Genomic DNA, 21,926 nt, shown 5'->3' with positions numbered 1-21,926 from the left:
TATCTGTACATTTATGTGTTTTGCAGTATTGCATTGGTGGTGGTGGCTTGGTGCAAAACTCCGGTGCAACAAATGGATACAGTGCATCTAAAGAGCTCATTCAAACAGCTGTGCTTATTTTCTACCGTTAAAATCAGAGACATTGTCATGTACCAACTGTGTTTTTATTGCACTTAATATCTGCAGACAGACACACACAATCACATTAAAATAAATGCTGCATTTGCTAATCTGAACTCTACATCCCAATGCTACTGCAGGTCTACAGGCAGCACTTTGTCATTGTCTTACTTTATTGCTAAATAAATAAATCTTTTTAAAAATATTAATGATATATTTGGTAAGTTGTCAATTGCCAGAATTATATTATTTTATCCCATTGCCCAAGCCATAGTGTGTCTGTCTGTCCTATAATTGGACAATTTTAGACATTCTGCTAAATTTCCAGTTTAGCAGCTTCTGCAATTTCTGCAACAGCTTCCACTTTGTTTTTACGTATTAAATAAATAAATTTTGGCCGCGTTTCGAAATCTAGTGAGTTGCCTACCTAGACAGCATGTGTGGGCGCCATAGGTGCGTGTAAACTTTCAAACCTATATATGATCATCATTAGCGCATTCAAACATTTGTTCACAATTTTTTTGGAGCATTTTTTGGTCGCCGAAATGGTCTCAAAAGCGTATACGATGCCTCAGAAATGCTGCTTAGGCAGGGAGCGATCGCTAGCTTTTGACACATCCTACGATTACTCTTTGTACTTTGACCCTCCTCTCTTCCACTACTTGCGCTACTAGGAAGGAGGGATCGGAAGTATGTTGTAATGAAAAAAGGGGAAATCTTTACATTAAGAAAGGACCGAAAGGAGGAGGCAGTGAGATCTGATGTGATGGCACCTGAAAGGGAACACAGATGGACTGTTTGTGCAGTGATTGTGCTTTTGACAGCTCTGTGTGCAGCTCATATGACAGATCGACCTGCCTGTGAGTGTCATTTACCGCAACACAAATGTATCTTTAGGATAGTTATAAAATATAAAACACACTTCCTAATGCTGTGGTTCCTTTTTGTTTCGTTATTCTAGTTACCTCGCCCAGCTAGTTAACCAGCTAGCACCGCTATTAGCTGTTTTTAGCCTATGCTAACTGTTCTTATTGTGATTTACCAAACGCTAAATTTATATTTGTTTATAATCTAAATTATATAATGTTACACGTTTTCTGTCTGTTAGACTTATTCTTTATCTTAGCCTTTTATATTCTTGATTTAGCATATCTATACAGTATGATAGATATGCTAAATACTCATGTTTTCAGCCACAACAGATACATTTATGGGTTCATGGATTCAAATTTCCCTCGTTTGGCAGATCTGGGCAGTTTTCTGATGCTTCTTGTGAGGCAGATTAGTGCAAGCATGTGACTGCAGGAGGTACAGAGTCACTATTGTAAAACTGCAGTAGTAGAGTGCACCAAAGCAGCTGATCATTTAGTTTCATTAGGAAACCTATAGTTAGCAACTGAAGTCTACAGAGTGGTGAGTAGCCTGTATTTGGGAAATGTTTCTATATGTTTTTCAAAGGAAATCTCTGTGGCTTGTCACAAAACCTGGTGAACCACATTTCCAGACAGCATTTTTTGAGCATCAGTGGTGTGTTTGGCTCAAAAGATACCTAGTTAGGAAGCTTTTGAGTCATTGTTACTTCAGTCTCTGATCAGATGTATATGTCTTATTGTGAGGTTAAATGTATATATGTTGCAAATTCTTCATAATTGGTGACGCTGAAGTGGCTTTGCTTTCAGCTTCTCACCCCCACCACAAAACTTCTGCGCTGAAGATGGATGAGGCGTTCCTTTCGGTTACCAATGAGATCGAGGATGACATGATGTTATATGTGGTTTCTGATCATTGTTACAAGGTATGAAATATACATGTTCTGGGTATACATGCAATATAGCATTGATACTGAATACTGCCATAATGATAATGAGATTATTTAATGTGCCTGTGTAATGCTGCTTAAAGAAATATTTCACCCAGAAATGAAAATGTGCTGAAAATGTACCCATCCTCAGGCCAAACAAGATGTTGATGAGTTTGTTTCTTCATCAGAACAGGTTTGGAGAAATGCAATGAATGGGTGCCGTCAGAATGAGAGTTCAAACAGCTGATAAAGACATCACAGTAATCCATGACTTCAGTCCATCAATTAATGTGTGGTGAAATTAAAAGCTGTGTGTTTGTATAAGAAACAAATTATCATTTTTATCTAGCATTTTAACTTTAAACCATAGCTTCTGGCAAAATGATTTGCTTGTAAATAATGCTTGGTTTGTGCATATTTCTCTCCTGATTCAGATAAGATGACTTTTTCACTGAAAGCAAAGCAACATTATAAATAGAAGACTCATATTTTAGCTGGAGACAACAGTTTGAAGCTATAAATGTCTTGAAATTGTTTGTTACAAACACACAGCTTTTTGTTTAAAAATACATTCATTAATGTACTGGAGTTGTGTGGATTATTGTGATGTTTTTAGCAGCTCTTTAAACTCTCATTCTGATGGCACCCATTCACTGCAGAGGATCCAGTGATACGAAAGTAATGTAGTGCTAAATTTCTCCAAATCTGTTCTGTTGAGGGGGAAAAGAAAACAAAAATAAAGAAACAGATATACATATTGAATGGCCTGAGGTGAGTACATTTTCAGTAAATTCTCATTTTTTGGGTGAACTGTTCCTTAAATGCTGCAGTATTGTTCCAACTGGACCTCTGTATCTCTGTGTTGTCTGTGCATATGTGTACATTAGTGTTTGCCCCAGTTGTTGGGAATTATACCTGCAAAGCCAGCTTCTGGGACCCCCACTACGGTGGGGTTTGTTGTGGGTACACAACACGCGCTGGCACTGCAGCTCAACAGCACCTCTGCAAACGTGGAGCAATGCAAGTGAGTTAGACATCAATACATTTAACACAGAACAGTGAGAGTTTCAGGCCAAAACATGTTTATTTCCTTTGGCCATTATTATCAAGGCATTATTATCTGACAACTGATTTGTTTCATCCAGTGTTAGCTTCCACTTTGGGGAGCAGGGGAACTATTCTCTGTGGGTGAAGAACCTGAATGAGCTGTCACGGGTCAGCTGCTCTATGATCACTGATTCTGAGCCCATTAACAGCTACCTGCGTGAGTCAACTTTACATCTGCATGCTACAATTCACTGTTTTTATTTGGATCCTTTTGTTTTTTTTGTCTTTAAATTAATTCTTACTAGTGGTCAACCAGTATAAATTCTTCAATGGCCAACATCTGACTGATTTAATGTTAGTATACAGTATTCATAATGCAATTATTTTATACAATATTAACTGAAAACAGAAAAAAAAAATGTGTATGATGTATATTTTGTGTGGGATCTAATATTTCTGTTAATCAGTCAAGTGGGTTGCCAAATATTGAAAGATTAATTAGCCTGGGCCAGTACATGGCCATAAAATGTTGTTTATGAATACTTCTGAAAAAAAAAAAAAAAAAAATCATCTTACTTTTGGTCAACTAATATGCACCTTTTAATGGCGATATCTGGCCAATTTAAATGTCAGTGTATACATAATGCTGTTTAATAACATACAAATGAGACATATGAAAATGTAATGACTTTATTTTACAGATTACTAACCGATCTTAAAATTGACAAAAAACATTGAAAGATTAATTAGCCTGGGCCGGTACATAACCATGAAAATTAGATTTGTTTTTATGGCTTTTCACATCCTTGAAGGGCATTTCAGGAAGAGAGTGACATTTGTAGAGACGTTACAAACAAAAGTGAACAACAGAATCCCTTCACGAAGGGCTCTTCCAGAAGTCCATTGGAGCGAAGGGAACATGCAATAGTCACTTCAAGGAAGTGATTTCCATTTGATCTTGGATTATGAGTTCTTGTAATGCACTGTGAAGCAAAGTTGAGGTTGATTTTGACTACACATAAACATGTAAATAATGTATTAAACTTAAATAAGATTGGTGGATGAGTGTTTTTTTTCTTTTTCCAGCTATTTTGTTTGCTTTTCTGGTATTTGCTTTTCTGGCTGCATTATTTGCTATCTGGAACACAGTTAAAAGGTACAGACATCTTCAAATATAATTTTCACAATGTACTGATGACATTCCAGAACAGTTTATTTCAGCTATTCTATTTAGAAACCTTGTAAAATTGAGTTTTTCTATTTTTAAGACTGGATGTGGTGACAAATCTACTTCTTCGCTTGGGGAGCACAGTGGAGACAGAGAGGCTGATAAACTCGGTAAGAGTGCTTTTCACTTATTTTATACTTTTTGTTTGCACTTTTAATATTGTCTATGCATGATTTTCACATCTTAAAAAAGAAATGCAAAGTGCCAAATATAATGTTTCTGTCAAAGTTCAAACATGGCATCATGCTTGATTTAGTGTTCTTGCTGGTTCCATCACCTGCTTTTTTTTATGATTGTTTTTTCTCATTAATTTACACTCTCTCACTCTCTTTCTTTCTCTCTTCGTCTGCAGGAGCTTGGCACTCCAAACAGATTGGGAGATGCCTCTATGGAATCGATAATTCCTGCCACTACAGGACGGAGGCTTCGTTCTTTGGATACTTTCCGTGGGTATGGTGCTCTTTCACTAATTGTTTTGGGCCCAATGCGTTTGAGATGGGAATTAAACAATTCAGGTGAAAATGATCTTGCATATAAGCTGCTACTTTGCATACTGTGAAGGTGGTTGTCAAATGTAATTTGCATTTTATTTCTCATTATCCTGAAATAGAATGATTAAATCTGAACTTGTTAAAACAAGGTTATGTTTGCTTGTAACCTTACCTAAGAATTGGAATTTAATTACAGTTATTGTAATGTTTGGTGTTTCATTTCTGTCTGTCTAATTTGAGGAATTCAATTGCATTATTAATTGTGGTTTGGTTTAATTCCAGATCTCTGTTAACACAGAAATGACCCTCGCTCTGTTTTCTCCACAGCCTTGCTCTGGTCATTATGGTGTTTGTCAACTACGGAGGTGGACGTTACTGGTTCTTTAGGCATGAAAGTTGGAATGGTAAACTCATTTCTTTCTTTACAATAGCCGCTAGCATGTTTTCAAGCATCAGAGCTCTGAGTGCCTATTATTGATAACAGTGGTCATTAATAATTTTAGTATATGAATACAAAGCTGGCCAAATGAATAAGGTGTTTTTATGTTTACGCTCACCAAGGCTGCATTTATTTGCTCAAATATACAGTAATAACAGTAAAATTGTGAAGTAGTATTAGTAAAATTACTTTTCTATTTGAATATATTTTAAAAAGTAATTTATTCCTGTTATTACTAGCCCCTACTTCAGTTTTCAGTTTAACATGATCCTGCAGAAATCATTCTTATAAGCTGATCAATTAATAATAATTGTTATTATTATCAATGTTGAAAACTGGTTTTGCTGCTTAATGTTGTTGTAAAAACTGATAAAAAACATGTCTTTACTGTAACTTTTGATCAATTTAATGCATCTTGCTGAAAAAGAAAACAAGCAAACAAACATTAATTTCAACATTGGTAATAAAAAAAATTCTCAGCACCAAATCAGCATATTAGAATGATTTCTTAAGGATCATTTGATACTGAAGACTGGAGTAATAACTGCTGAAAATTCAACTTTGCCATCACAGGAATAAATAACATTTTAAAATATACTAAAACGGTTATTTTAAATGGTTACAAAGCCTTGGTTAGCATAAGAGACTTATTTTAAAAACATTAAAAAGTGTAAATTATTCCAAACTTTTGGCTGACAGTGTACGCATTTAGAATACGTCAGAAAAGCACTTGTTATGAATTTAATAGACCGTGGTTTGACAGAAGGAAGTGCTATCTGATGTGTTCTTCCTCTTGCAGGGCTCACAGTGGCTGATCTCGTGTTTCCTTGGTAAGTCAATCTGATTTCACAAATGACTGATTCCTCACACTGCATGCATATAGAGCAGCTTCCTTACATGCTGCATGAGCTGTTTCTTTATAGGGCAGTATTGTAAAATAGCTTTATATTTCTGTACCGTGCTTTGATTGATCTGCAAGCCACATCAGCGCTGGAATAAGCTATAGTATATCTGAGCCAAGCATGGGTGCTTATCTCTGTGGCACAAATGAAGTGGCATATCAGAGTCAGCATAAACAGGTTTCACAGTTGAACTAAACCCAATAACCTTGTTTTCTGCTGTGCGGCTGAAGAAAGTGTCTGCAGCAGCGCTAATCAGGTTTACACCTTTGTGAGGTTTTAGGAAGCCTGTATGAAGTGACCAACGATAACGTTGTTCTAAGCCATTATTTACATTTTAAAATATAATTTATTCCTGTGATGGCAAAGCTGAGTTTTCAAACTGTATTTGAATGCTTGTGAACATTTTTCAATTTTTACACAGTATATAAAGACAAGATATAGCATATGAATAACTTTAGAAAACAATGTTTTTATTATTAACAAACAAATAAAAAGATTGTATAGAGCAGAGGTATGCACAAAAATGTATTAAATATGTTAAAATGTATTAAATCAATACTTTTTTATTTTAAATCTTTTTTAAACATTTTTTAATATTTTCTACTAATATTCACTTAAATTTTTATACTGTATTTTGTTCAAACTAAAAGCAAATATAAAAATAAAAATATAATATAATATAATAAAAAACTACTTTATTTATATATATATATATATATATATATATTAATATATAGGTTGAAGAGAGACCCCCACATGATTGTAAAGCGCTTTGGGTGTATGGCAATACACAATAAATGCGCTATATAAATGCATCATTCATTCATTCATTAATTCATTCATTCATAATAATATATATATATTATTTTTATTTTTTTTACCCCTTGATGATATGACCCATGATGACCTTTCATTAGCCCACCAATTTTGACTCATGGGTGCTCGTTTGTGCATCTCTGGTATATATAGACAGGAAACCAGTGGGAGATTGGATCACAACATGAGTAAGACTGTAGACAAATGTTTGCTGTATGTTGAAGAGAAATCAGTTTTCACACAATTCTGATTGTGCATGATGTTTATTCTGTGTTGGAAATCATGTCAGAAAGTAACATTCTGAAATGGGTATCCCTTTTTTCTCTCCCATTCTGTCTAACTTTGTGTAATTTTTGTCTTCACAGGTTTGTGTTCATTATGGGTACTTCTACTGGTTTGGCCCTGAGTGGTTCATTGTGCCGAGGTGTCAAACGCACTCATCTGCTGTGGAAGATTTTCTGGAGGAGCTTACAACTATTTCTTATCGGAGTCATCATCGTCAATCCTAACTACTGCCAAGGACCCTGTGAGTAACACTTTTTCCTTCTGTTTCTTCTTAAAACCTACAAACCCAATCTCTAGCCCGATCCCTGTAGCCATGTACAGATTCTACACTGATTTATAAACAAAATGCAGTGTCATGATGAAACACATCAGTATGAAACGTAAGTTTCTCATTATTAGATTACATGCATATAACCAGTCCCTATGAAATCAAAATTGGAAGATTTGTGGATTTTTAACCCATTTCTGTAACTTTTTTTAATTAATTAATTAAATTAATTAATTATTAAATTAATTTTATTTATTAAATATTGACTTGCTCACGCATGCATATCAAATATAGAATTTCTTCTCCAATAAAATGCTCTTTTAATGAAAATACCATCTTCCTCTAACTAGCAATAGTAAGAAGAAAATCATGGTTGACTAGAATATGCAAAAGGCATTAAACATATTTCTCACCCCAACTTCCTTTTTCAATAGGCAGCATGTCAACAAAGGAAAGAAAACTGCACTTGTCAAACCATTTCACGGGGTTGTTAATATTATTTGTCCAAACTCAAAATCACCATATAATGTCACCTTGTCAATTATTTTTTAGTAATCTGCTCTCAAACATTTGTGTAATATTTCATGAAATTTGTAGTTGAAGACTTTAAAGACAATTTAAAAGTAAATGGTGTTAAAAATATAAATGCTGATGTTTTATGCATGTGTCCATGTATCTGTACAGTGTCTTGGGATACTCTGCGTATTCCTGGGGTATTACAGCGTCTGGGCTTCACGTATCTCGTTGTCGCTGTCTTGGATCTTGTGGTGGCCCAGGACCGACTTACCAACTTGTCAAGTGTGAGTCACGCTATCCTTTGCACGTAATATAAAACTTAATCATAAACACTTTATAGACCTACATACTCGGCTGTATGTGCTTTACAGGATTTGGATTGACAATGGGGTCCAAATGCCTGAGACAAATTTTATTTAACATTTTTCTAATTTACACTGCCTGCTGGTTTTTGAAAGAAGTTTCTTATGCTCACCAAAGCTGCATTTATTTGATCAAAATTACAGAAAAACATTAATATTTTAAAATATTGCTACAGTTTAAATTACATTTTCTATTTGAAAATATTTTATAATGTTCTTGATTCCTTTAATGGCAAAGCTGAATTTCCAGCAGGCATTTCAGTCTTCAGGGTCACATGATTCTTCAGAAACCATTCTAATATGCTGATTTGCTGCTTGAGAAACATTTTTTATTTTAACATTTTCATATTATTTTTTACAGCTTAATATTTTTGTGGAAACTGTGATATACTACAAATAATAATAAAAAAAGAAAATATATAATGTTACAAAAATCTGTTTCAAATAAATATTGTTCTTTGAACCATATAAATGCTGATGTTTTATGCATGTGTCCAAATATAGAAGCACTGTAGCATGTTTTAAAAAAATATATATATTAGGCAACAAAAACAGTTTTTATATTGATAAAAATAAAAACCATTATTAATAATTGAGTACCGTAATAATTGAGCAGCAAATCAGCATATTAGAATGATTTCTGAAAGACTAGAGTAATGATGCTAAAAATTCAACTTTGCCATCACAGGAATATATTACATTTTAATATATATTCAAATAGCTCTTTTAAAATGTAACAATATTTCACAATATTACTGTAATTTTATATCAAATAAATACAGCCCCAATGAGCATAAGAGACTTATTTCAAAAACATGAAAAAAAACAACAACAAAAAAAAATTATTCCTAAATTTTAAGTGATAAATGTAAAAATGTAAGTAATTTCTTTTTTTTGTATTAGTACTGTATGTCCCGCTTTTGCTTTAATGCCAGCATGCACTCAAACTGACAGTATCTCCCTCTGTAATTATTATTAATTAGGGGCCAAGCCCGAAGGGCTATAGCCCCTATTGTATCTGTATGTTTTCTTTATTAGGGGCCAAGCCCGAAGGGCTATAGCCCCTATTGTAATTGTATGTTTTCTTTATTAGGGGCCAAGCCCGAAGGGCTATAGCCCCTATTGTATCTGTATGTTTTATTATTATTATTATTATTATTTTTGGCCCATGGGGCTCTATGGCAGCCCTATGAACGGAACATAGGAAAATGATGAAATTTGGCATACTTATAGAGATGGCCATGAATAGTGACCTGACCAACTTTGGGGTCTCTAGAACCAACTCTATAGCGCCACCACCAGTTCAAAAATTCAACATTGAAATGGTAATAACTCTTGAACCCCTTGTTCTAGAAAAATAAAACTTAGTACACCTGATTACTCTCTTCATGCTGATCCCATTCAATGGCTTACAGTAAGACTTCACCCATTACAGTAGCGGCCATTTTGAAAAGTACAGTATTCTGTCTGTTCGCTACTACTCCTTGAAAATTGATTCGATTCTTCCCAAAATTGACTCAGATGATCTTTGGACTGAGCCGCACAGAAATGACTGACCAGATTTTTTTTATTCATCTTTGGTCAAAAGTTATGATGTTGTGAACTTAACGAAGTCGACCCAAAATTGGTTCAGAGCCTGTATCTCGGCCAAACTTGGATCAATCGAAACAAAACTTGGTACGCTTCATCAACACCATGATCTGAGGGACCACGCCAAAGTTGGGAACAGCGCCACCTATGGGTCGTGAGATACCAAAAATTCACATTTTTGCTTATAACTTTTGAACAGTAATTCAGAAAATTATCATCTTTGTGTCTATGGATTCCTTGGGTCATGGCGAAACAGAGGATGTCAATTTTGCCAGGATTGGCTGAACCACGTGTCCGCCATTTTGAAATTTGTTATAAATTGCAATATCTTTTGAACCATTTAACATATCGGCACAAATATCGGTAGGGATCATGAACACCATGTCCCGGAGGGACCACAGAAGTCTGAAGACAGCGCCACCTAGTGTTCCAGAGATATAACTATTCTAACAAAAACACATAACTTTTGCAAATGTTGTCCAAAATGTGTCATTTTTATGTCGTTTCGTTCCCTGGGTTATGCCGATTCTGACAATGTCTCATTTGTCATTTTCCAACATGGTGTCTGTCCGCCATTTTGAAGCAAATGAAAACCAGTATTTTTGCTACTCCTCCTTCAAAATCTGTCCAATTCTTCCCAAAATTGACTCAGATGATCTTTGGACCGAGCCGCACAGAAATCACTGAACAGAATTTTTTGAGTACTAGTGAAAAAAAAAGTTATGATGCTGTGAACATAACGGCCTCGACCAAAATTGGTTCAGAGGCTGTATCTCAGCCAAGCTTTGATCAATCAAAACAAAACTTGGTACGCTTCATCAACACCATGATCTGAGGGGCCATGCCAAATTTGGGAACAGCGCCACCTATGGGTCGTGAGATACCAAAAAAATCAAATTTCCACTTATAACTTTTGAACAGTCAGTCAGAAAATTATAAGGATGTCAATTTTGCCAGGATTGGCTGAACCACGTATCCACCACTTTGAAATGTGTTGGCTTATACTAGTGATCTTAGCATTCTTCTAAGTTACAGGCTAAACAATTACCATTCTGTTTAAAGTTACTCTTCAGCTATCGAATTAACCATAAGCTGCGTTACAATTAAATTTACTTTGTGTTACGCTGCTTAAAATGATAAATAACTTTTCTGTCAGCTCATTCTCACACCTAAACCTCTCCTCGGCAGCCTGTCAAACGGGCAGTGACCGAGTGGCTCACTCTGCTAAGCCGCTTTCACCGAACCTTTTAGGGCGTGGGTTCGAATCCCGGTTGGCTCAAGCCCAGACCACGAGAGGTCCTGTGGCCAGAAGCGGTTCAAATATTGCTTTTGTTCCAGACGTTGGATCTTCTGTGCGTTTGTTCTTCTCATCCCAAGTTCTGTTCAGTTTTGAACTTCTGTGCTTCTGAACCAATCTGTTTTTCTATGTACGTTCCTTTTCAGCTTTTTATTCTCTTCTCGCTCTGCGCCTCGCTACGGGCCATTCGCTGGCTTGGCCCCGCTAATCGCTGCTTGCAGCTATATTGGAACTTGTTCCTGTCAGATTTCCTCATCTTGACAATGGGAGTCAATGGCAGCCCTATGAAGGGAACATAGGAAAATGATGAAATGTGGCACACCCGTAGTGATGGCCAGGATTAGTGATATGACCAACTTTGGGGTCTCTAGACCAAACTCTATAGCGCCACCAGCAGTTCAAAATTCCAACATTTAAATGTTAATAACTCTTGAACCCCTTGCTCTAGAAAGATAAAACTTAGTACACCTGATTACTCTCTTAAAACTGATCACATCCAATATCTTACATTAAGACTCCAGCCATTACACTAGCTGCCATTTTGAAAAGTACAGTATTCAGTTTTTTCGCTACTCCTCCTTCAAATTTTGTCCAATTCTTTCAAAATTTGGCAGAGATCATCTTTGGACCGAGCCGCATAGAAATGACTGAACAGAATTTTTTGACCTACTGGTGAAAAAAAAAGTTATGATGCTGTGAAGTTAACGGGGTCGACCCGAAATTGTTTCAGAGGCTGTATCTCGGCCAAACTTTGATCAATTAAAATGAAACTTGGTACGCTTCATGAAAACCAGGATTTGAGGGTCCATGCCAAAATTGGGAACAGCGCCACCTATGGGTCGTGAGATAGCAAAAATGCACTATTTTGCTTATAACTTTTGGAAGCATTGTCCAAATTTAGTAATTTCTCTATCATTTCATTCCATGGGTTATGCCGAGTCTGACAATGTCTCATTTGTCATTTTCTAACATGGTGTCTGTCCGCCATATTGAAGCAAATGAAAAACAATATTTTTGCTACTCTTCCTACAAATTTCATTCAATTTTGTCCAAAATCTGACCATACGATCTTTGGACTGAGCCGCAGAGAATTGACTGAACAGATTTTTGATATTCACTACAGTTCCCGAGAAATACCTCTCTGAAGTTGACCATGTCTGTGTTTGTTGACTTATACTAGTGATCTTAGCATTCTTCTAAGTTACATTCTAAACAATTACCATTCTGTTTAATGTGACTCTTTATCGATCGAATTAACCATAAACTGCTTTACCATTAACTTTACCATGTGTTACGCTGGTTAAGATGTTAAAGAACCTTTTTGTCAACCCATTCTCACACCTCAACCTCTCCTCGGCAGGTTGTCAAATTTGCGGAGACCGAGTGGCGCACTCTGCTAAGCTGCTTGCCCTGAACCTTTCAGGTTGTGGGATCGAATCCCGGTTAGTACAACCTCAGGCCGCAAGAGGTTCTGTGGCCATAAGAGGTGCCAACATTGCTTTTGTTCCAGACTTTGGATATTCAGTGCGTGTTCGTCTCGAATCAGAACCGTGTGTTTATTCTTTCTCTTCCGAACTTCTGTTTAGTTTTGAACTTCTGTGGTTCTGAACATATCTGTTTTTTCCATGTACGTTCTATTTCAGCTTTTTATTCTCTTCCCGCTCTGCGCCTCGCTACGGGCCATTCGTTGGCTTGGCCCCGCTAATCGCTGCTTGCAGCTATATTTATTATTATTATTATTTTTGGCCCATGGGGCTCTATGGCAGCCCTATGAAGGGAACATAGGAAAATTATGAAATTTGGCACACTTGTAGAGATGGCCATGAATAGTGATCTGACCAACTTTGGGATCTCTAGAACCAACTCTATAGCGCCACCACCAGTTCAAAAATTCAACATTGAAATGGTAATAACTCTTGAACCCCTTATTCTAGAAAAATAAAACTTAGTACACCTGATTACTCTCTTCATGCTGATCCCATTCAATAGCTTACAGTAAGACTCCACCCATTACAGTAGCGGCCATTTTGAAAAGTACAGTATTCTGTCTGTTCGCTACTACTCCTTGAAAATTGATTCAATGCTTCCCAAAATTGACTCAGATGATCTTTGGACTGAGCCGCACAGAAATGACTGAACAGAATTTTTTGACTACTAGTGAAAAAAAAAGTTATGATGTTGTGAACCTAACGGAGTCGACCCAAAATTGGTTCAGAGCCTGTATCTCGGCCAAACTTGGATTAATCGAAACGAAACTTGGTACGCTTCATCAACACTATGATCTGAGGGTCCACTCCAAAGTTGGGAACAGCGCCACCTATGGGTCGTGAGATACCAGAAATTCACATTTTTGCTTATAACTTTTGAACAGTAATTCAGAAAATTATAATCTTTGTGTCTATGGATTCCTTGGGTCATGACGAAACAGAGGATGTCAAATTTGCCAGGATTGGCTGAACCACGTGTCCGCCATTTTGAAATTTGATATAAATTGCAATATCTTTTGAACCATTTAACATATCGGCACAAATATCGGTAGGGATCATCAACAACATGTCCCGGAGGGACCACAGAAGTCTGAAGACAGCGCCACCTAGTGTTCCAGAGATATAACTATTCTAACAAAAACACATAGCTTTTGCAAATGTTGTCCAAAATGTGTCATTTTTATGTCGTTTTGTTCCCTGGGTTATGCCGATTCTGACAATGTCTCATTTGTCATTTTCCAACATGGTGTCTGGCAGCCATTTTGAAGCAAAGGAAAACCAGTGTTTTTGCTACTCCTCCTTCAAAATTGATCCAATTCTTCCCAAAATTGGCTCAGATGATCTTTGATCTGAGCCGCACAGAGATGACTGAACAGATTTTTTGTATTCATCTTTGTTCAAAAGTTATGATGTTGTGAACTTCATGAGGTCGACCAAAATTGGTTCAGAGGCTGTATCTCAGCGAAGCTATGATCAATCAAAACAAAACTTGGTACACGTCTTCAACTCCATGATCTGAGGGTCCGTACCAAATTTGGGAACAGCGCCACCTATGGGTCGTGAGATACCAAAAAAATCACATTTTCGCTTATAACTTTTGAACAGTCCGTCAGAAAATTATAAGGATGTCAATTTTGCCAGGATTGACTGAACCACGTGTCCGCCACTTTGAAATTTGTTGGCTTATACTAGTGATCTTAGCATTCTTCTAAGTTACAGGCTAAACAATTACCATTCTGTTTAAAGTGACTCTTCAGCTATCGAATTAACCATAAGCTGCGTTACAATTAACTTTACTTTGTGTTACGCTGCTTAAAATGCTAAATAACTTTTCTGTCCGCTCATTCTCACACCTAATCCTCTCCTCGGCAGCCTGTCATATGTGTAACAACCGAGTGGCTCACTCTGCTAAGACACTTCCTTTGAAGTTCAGGGGTTGCTTTGTTGTGGGTTCGAATCCCACATAGAGCAGCTTTATAAAAATCTGTGTAATGTTGTGCTATTTTGTTTAGTTTCTTATCCAGACTAGCATGGTACAAATATGTATTGCTCCTGGATTAGAAATGCACGTTTTTATCCATGCTGTGATAATTTTTATTTAAACTCCTGTTTGTTGTAAGTTCATTCTCACCAATAATTACAAAGTGGCAAATTTTCACATTCGTTCAGTTTGTTCCATCTTTTTATTAGTATATTGTTGCTCTTCCCGCTCTGCTCCGCTCTACGGGCTATTCGCAGGCTTGGCCCCGGAATCGCTGCTTGCAGCTATATTTGTAATAATAATTGAAATTTTGCATCATCTTGTTGTTCCCAGGAAACATGCTGGTATTCGGTGCATGATGTCTGCCTCTACTGGCCCGCATGGCTGTTTGTGATTGCCTTAGAGACAATATGGTTGTGTTTGACCTTCCTCCTCCCAGTCCCAGACTGCCCAGCGTAAGTACAATCCTACTCATGATATGAGTGTATCATTTATTACGACCTGCTTAAATATCCATCCCCATATCCCCTGCCTTATTTGCAACCATGAAGAGAACCCTCTGCAGAATCAACTCTTTTTCTGCCTTGTCAAAATTACAGGAAATTTGCATAAATATCAGTAAGATACCTTAAAAATTAGAAGAATAGATGTAACTGCTAATTAGAAATGCAGAACAGATTTTTAGCATTTTTTTTTTAGTTTTTTTCCCCCTGGTTAATTATAAAACAATTATTTCATTTATTCTTATTTACGTTGTTAAATGTAATATTCAGTCAGCTGGTATTGGTTATATTGTATACGTCAATTAAAATGAATATGCAAATGGACTCATGTCCATCTATTTGCTATTCATGACGCACATTTTGTGTGGAAATTGCTATATTTTTCCTCTTGTTGTCTCTCTCCTGCAGTGGTTATTTGGGTCCAGGGGGCATTGGTGACTTTGGCCAGTACCAAAACTGCACCGGTGGAGCTGCAGGTTACATTGATCGCTGGCTGCTGGGAAATAACCATATTTACCAGACGCCTTCATCACGGGTAAACAGAGACCAAAACAATGAGACCTGCTTGATGTTCTGCCAGATATATGTAGTCACTATTTACTAGAGCTGCAGCTAATTTCTGTCTCTTTCTTACTTTGGCACTCACTGATACACTTCATTGTGTTTGTGTGCCTATATCTAGGTTGTATACCAGTCTGTGATGCCCTTTGACCCTGAGGGTGTTTTGGGAAGCATCAACTCTATATTGATGGCATTTTTGGGTCTTCAGGTGAGATAGACTTCTGTTTTCGACAGTACTTTCTCGTACCAGCATCAGTCATTTTTCTCCCCCCTCTCCTTACCGTATCAGCATCAGCAGTGCAGTCACATGCTTCATGCAAACTATTTTTGTTCTGCAGTGCTTACAGGAATCACATCTAATAACTGTCTTGCCCTGTTGCATCAGTTTTTATGTTTATTTTGTGGGTTTCAGGCAGGGAAAATTCTGCTACATTACAGAGACCAACACAGGCAAATAATCACACGATTTCTCATTTGGGGATTCATACTGGTATGTTTGCTTGCCATTTGATTATTGCTTGTTTTTGCTAACACTTTATATGATAACTTTCATTAAAAATTTTGGGTTTGGGGTTAAGATAAAAAAAAAAAAAAAAAAAAAAAAAATATATATATATATATATACATAAATAATAGCTTTTATTCAGTAAGACATTTATAATGTTACAAACTATTTCTATTTCATGTTCTTTTGAATTTCTGATCTATTTATTAAAGAATCCTGTAAAAATGCATTCAGAGCTCCACTAAAATATTAAGCAGCACAACAGTTTTCAACATTGATAATAATAAGGCATGTTTCTTTAGCAGCAAATCAGCGTATTAGAATGATTTCTGTTGGATCACGTGACACTGAAGACTGAAGGAATGGCTGCTGCAAATTCATTTTCGTCATTATAGGAATAAATGACATTTTAACATATATTAAAATACAAAATAAATTGTATTTCAAATTGTAATATTTCACAATATTACAGTTTTTATGGAAATAATTACAATATATGCCAAAAGTTAAATGAATAAAGAATAATATAGTCTGTCATTAGTACAAAAGAGAATACAACTGGGTGATATCAGGTCTCCAAAGAGAAGGGGTATATTTTGTGATAATGTGTTCATTATGCCACTTTTTACACAGCTACTCACCAAATACATTAATAAATCAACATGAAATACTAATTTGAGTAGAAATTACTTTATTATGTGAGACAAAGAGCAGGGGTGCCCAACGCTGTTCCTAGCGATCTACTGTCCTGCAAAGTTTAGCTCCAAATCTAATCAAACACATCTGCCTTTAATTTTCACGTGATCCTGAAGACCTTAATTAGTTGCTTCAGGTGTGTTTGATTAGAGTTGGAGCTAAACTTTGCAGGACGATCGATCGCTAGGAGCAGGATTGGGCACCCCTGCCCTAGAGAGACCTAAAATTGACATGGTACAATTGGCACAACGGTCAATTATGGACTTTAGCGGTCAACTATACATTTTTGCAGTCAAAATACAAAAAAATTAAAATCAGCACAGAGTGCCGTGATTGACCAAAAACAAGTTGGTTAAAGTTATTAGGGATGCATTTGACACTTTGACACAAAAACAGGTTTAACCGGCAGATGATTCAAATATAATTTGAAATTCACACAGTGAATCCATATTTAAATAAAGCTTTGTTAGAGGTTTAAAATTGTGGAAATCTCATGCTGTCTATCTTTACATTAAGGGAATCATCTCCGCTGTATTGACCAAGTGCTCCAGAAATGACGGCTTTATCCCTGTGAACAAAAACTTGTGGTAAATTCAGTCTTGCTTGCATAGCAGGAAGTATAATACCAGATTTGTTTACTGATTAGAAGAGGAATGTATTGTATGCTGTATGATTCATGGCTTCTGTCTTGTGACTTTCAGGTCTTTGTCCTATGTTACGACTCTCAGCTGTTTTGCTTTTGTGGCTCTGGTGGTTTTTTACTACTTGGTGGATGTAAAGAAGTGGTGGTCTGGAGCTCCCTTCTTCTACCCTGGTAAGCTCTTTAAACTTGAGGTTTAAAGCCAGAATGAATGTACCTGTCCTGACTGCACCCAAAATTAGTTTATTTGGCTTTTGCATTTAAGAGTTGACTTTTATAAGTTAGTAGTTGTTATTGTGACCGTAACAAACCTCAGCACTCAGGGGGGCGATAGAGTTACCTTAAAATGCCTGTGCCATTAAACTGGATTTGTTATTATTCAGGTAGCTAGCTATAATCATGTTGACAGTTTAACCAAAGTTAAAAAGACGATGCCTTTAACGCAGTGGCTGCATGACAAATTGTTTTTTAATCGTGATCATGATTTCCGTTTCTCTTTTTTTGTATTATTTATTAATTTTTTTTAAAGCATATTCGTCTGCAATCATCGCTGGATATTTATCCTGAAAATGTTTAATTTGGGATTTGTTTTATCTTGCATTGGTAACAAGCACCCACAAGCTTTCATTGTTGAGGTTGCCAGTGTTTAAATCCCCCCCCGTCAGAGCTTTTCTCTTAAATGAATACATTTTTTGTCCTGTGGTTTACTTAATGTTCCATACCTGGCAACCATGCGCATACACTATTGCTACAGTACATAAAACGTGCTAATGATCAGGGCCCGTATTCCTAAAGATTCTAAGAATCCTTTTAGAGAGCTCCTAATTTACCTTAAAAATTTCTAACTAGAAGTCTTAGCTTAAAAGTGATTCAGGACCAATCTGAGAGCAACTCTGAGACAAAAACCTTTATCTTAGTGAGGAGGCGGGGCTGACCCCGTTGCTAGCTATGACACATTCTTTTGAAGACTGTGATTGGTTGGTTGACCAAGAAGGAAATAAAAGAGCGCTTTTAAGAGTAGGGTATATTATAAGCCTTCACTTTGAAATTACATGCGTAATTTTTCCAGTTTTACAGTACTCGCTCTCTCTCTCTCTCACACAGACACACACATTATATATGTATATATATTCTTTATTTTTTATTTACCATGCTGTCATACTTACCGTATTTTATAGGAAATGAACAGAGACATAAGTGCTGTAACAGACCCAAATCATCACTTCTGCATAGTTGCATTTTTCCAGTTGCCAAATATGTTAATGTATTGATTACGTCCATTTCTGGCACTATGGCATTTCAGCGCGGTGTCAGAGTCTTTAGCATGTCTCTAATAAGGTCGGTCACAAACATGATCCCTGCACGATCTAATGTGTAGCATCTTATTAACTCCCTGTCATGTATTGTGTGCAACACATTTCTTCTCCCTCTTCATGTTTCGTCCATTTTCTCCACTGCTAAAGAAACTCTTAAGCCCCTTAAAAGTCCTTGTCCGTACTCCTAATAATTTTGGACCTTAAGACCTCTTTTAAGGGTTAAGATGCTTTCTGAATTACTTTTTTTATTTACTAGGATCTTTAATTTTAAGAGGAAACACCCACATTTCTAAGAATTTTGTTACTAAGAGCAACTCTTAGCTCTAAGATAAGACTAAAAATGTAAGTTGGAGTTTTGCCACTGATATTTTGCTCAAATTAAAGAGTAATATAGTCAGTTGGTTTTCTTTTACGCGGCCGTTTGCTGCAACTAAATCTGAGCAAATCGTGGAAATTGATGTTCTCTTGATGTGAAAATGCAATAATTCTGTTAATTTTTTTTTATTTTGATTAGATTTTTTAACAAAATATTCGCTATTAACATTTGAACCATTATCATGCAGCCCTAGTTTATGCTAACTAACACTATTCCACATACTTGTTTGTTTTATGAATTGCTTTCAAATTTACCTTTTATTTGGCAGGTATGAATTCCATTTTGGTGTATGTGGGTCATGAAGTGTTTGAGGAATACTTTCCTTTTCGTTGGAAAATGGCCAATAGCCAATCACATGTAGAGCACCTGGCACAGAACCTCGTGGCCACCTCCATATGGGTGATCATAGCCTATCTGCTCTACAGGAAGAAGATCTTCTGGAAGATTTGAAAATGTATCTCTGTCCTGCAGATTTTAGGAGCTGCTCTTCATTGTGAAAGAGATTATTTGGATGTTTTTAGTTGTAGAAAATCAGCAGATCTCAGAACATCTGTGCAGAGACAAAAACTCGCACATGATCCAGGAATAGAACTTGGCTATTATTTGAGAAGAAAAAAAGAAGAGCATGCGACTGTGCCAAGATACCTCTGTGGACTCAACAAAGCCCTGAGCATGAATGCCAAAATGCCAATGCCAGATTCTGCTAAAATTAAATTCAATCAACTCGTTTGGGTTAATGAATGACATTTTGAAGCTCAATGATGGATTGTGATTGATTATGGGATTTCCTAAATTATGATATGAAAGAATTCTGAAAGTCTCGGGACCAATTTAGATTTAATTAAGGCATTGATGTATGCAATTATGAAACTAAAAGCGAAGAGGAAGAGAACCCCATACTACCAAAAAATAAAAGGTCTTCCATCAAGGTCAAAACATGCTGAAACATCCAGTCTTATCCAGGCAGAATAATATAACACAATTTTATGTTTAAGTTTTAATGTAATAAATGCTAGGATTGGGTTGTTTTACTTTTTATTTTCAGTGTACTTTGTTTTTTCTACTGTGGTTTTACTCTTTATATCTAAAGATGAAAGTATTATGGTTAAAAGGATGTATGTTAGTGAGAGAAAAAGAGTGTATGTTCTACCTTCTCAAAAACTCAGGAGATTTGCACAACTTGGAGTGCCAAATGTAGTGTACTTTATGGTTTCTCTGATCAAACAGTGCCCTTGTTTATTACAGTTTACCTCTGCCTCGTCAATCAAATTATAGAAAGAAAAAGAAAAAAGAAGAAAAAAAACACTAATCACTGACATGTTTCCCCTACACACTGCTGCTTGAAAAAAATTATTGTTCCAAGAGAAGGGAAAGTATTGATCTATCATATCTGTTGCCAGCTTGCAAAATCAATTCCATCTTTGTAATGGATAATGGATATTGTATACATGTATGAACTATGTTTCCTCATGTATATCTATGTTTTATACTTAACAACATGGGATGTGAAATAATAAAACTTATTAAAAGTTTTTATTAAATTTTAAAAATTAAAAATAAAACTTACCATTAAACCTCTGTCACTTTTTTTAACACATTGATGAGGTGATCATGTGACCGGGAGTACGGTCTTTGTATCATTAGTATATGGTACCTAAAATATGAATTTAAAAGCATCTGTTTGTGAGGGGTGGGAAGAACAAGTTGCCACAGCCCTGCAGAGTTTAGTTCCAACACACAAACCATGTAGTTTTCAAATAAGCCTAAATGCTTGCTTAGCTGGATCAAGTGTGTTTAATTAGGGTTGCATCTAAACCAGGGGTGGGGAACGTTGATTCTGGAGGGCCGGTGTCCCTGCAGAGTTTAGCTCCAACCCTAATCAAACACATCTAAACCAGCTAATCAAGGTCTTCAGGATGCAGTTAGGTATTATTTTTTTCCAGAGTTTTTCAGGGTTAGAGCTAAACTCTGCAGGAACACCGGCCCTCCAGGATCAACATTCCCCAGCCCTGATCTAAACTCCCCAGGGCTGTGGCCCTCCAGGAACTGAGTTTGACACCCCTGCACTAAACCAATAGGAAATTTGCACCGGGAACCCGTAATGAACTGTAGTCTACTGGGAACCCATGGTTAGCTGTACATCTATGCCCCAGCATAATTTACATCTAAAAAAAAAATTATAAAATAAACATTAGGCATTTATCTTGACAAAAGAAAAACAAGTTATTAAAAGGAATAGTTCATTCCACATAAATCAGTCGAGCAATCAATCTGTCATTATTTACTTGCCTGCAATTCATACCAAACCTCTACGACTTTTGACTTATTTATTGTTTGTTTGTTTGGCCATACAATTAAAGTCAATGGTCACCAAAACTCCTTAAAATAACTTATTTTGTGTTCCTCAGAAGAATGAAAGTCGTGCCATTTTGGGACGACATGGTGGTGAGTAAATGACAATCTTTTGGTTAACTATCCCTTTAACTTTGAGAAAAAAAAAGGGTTGGAAAACCCTTAGAAATCTTAGAAAACGATAAACTTGAAAACGATAAACTTAGAAAACGATAAACTTGCAACACAATTGCCTTCACCTTTCACACACACCGGTCTTTGCTGAATCAATTAAGCGTTACTGCGCCTTTAAGAAACCTGTTCGACGATGAGATTTAGCAGTGCGCATGCTCAGGAAGTCGGTAATG

General features: G+C 36.3%; 1 protein-coding gene across 1 annotated transcript; it reads left to right on the top strand.

Annotated features, from left to right (window-relative positions):
- The first annotated feature begins 777 nt into the window (after positions 1 to 777).
- LOC306872092 (heparan-alpha-glucosaminide N-acetyltransferase-like) lies at positions 778 to 20,263 on the top strand. Its single transcript, XM_079420473.1, has 18 exons — positions 778 to 980; positions 1,800 to 1,915; positions 2,809 to 2,945; positions 3,067 to 3,185; positions 4,055 to 4,124; positions 4,237 to 4,306; positions 4,549 to 4,646; positions 5,015 to 5,091; positions 5,926 to 5,956; positions 7,210 to 7,370; positions 8,082 to 8,197; positions 14,964 to 15,085; positions 15,542 to 15,668; positions 15,816 to 15,902; positions 16,107 to 16,184; positions 17,412 to 17,482; positions 17,597 to 17,709; positions 19,496 to 20,263. Exons 1-18 carry the CDS (start codon positions 821 to 823, stop codon positions 19,675 to 19,677), a joined length of 1,935 nt encoding a protein of 644 aa, XP_079276599.1. The 5' UTR covers positions 778 to 820; the 3' UTR covers positions 19,678 to 20,263.
- The last annotated feature ends 1,663 nt before the right edge of the window (positions 20,264 to 21,926 follow it).

This window comes from Barbus barbus, assembly GCF_936440315.1.
Source record: "Barbus barbus genome assembly, chromosome: 7".
NCBI classification, from domain to species: Eukaryota; Metazoa; Chordata; class Actinopteri; order Cypriniformes; family Cyprinidae; genus Barbus; species Barbus barbus.
The sequence above is the reverse complement of the archived record's forward strand: the minus strand, read 5'-3'. Positions and strand labels throughout refer to the sequence as shown.

Bases quoted from the DNA above. Each gene is read 5' to 3' on its own strand.
- LOC306872092 (XM_079420473.1), top strand. From the start codon at position 821: ATGAAAAAAGGGGAAATCTTTACATTAAGAAAGGACCGAAAGGAGGAG. The intron at 15,669-15,815 runs GTAAACAGAGAC...GCCTATATCTAG, and splicing joins ACCAGACGCCTTCATCACGG to GTTGTATACCAGTCTGTGAT. The intron at 15,903-16,106 runs GTGAGATAGACT...TGTGGGTTTCAG, and splicing joins TGGCATTTTTGGGTCTTCAG to GCAGGGAAAATTCTGCTACA.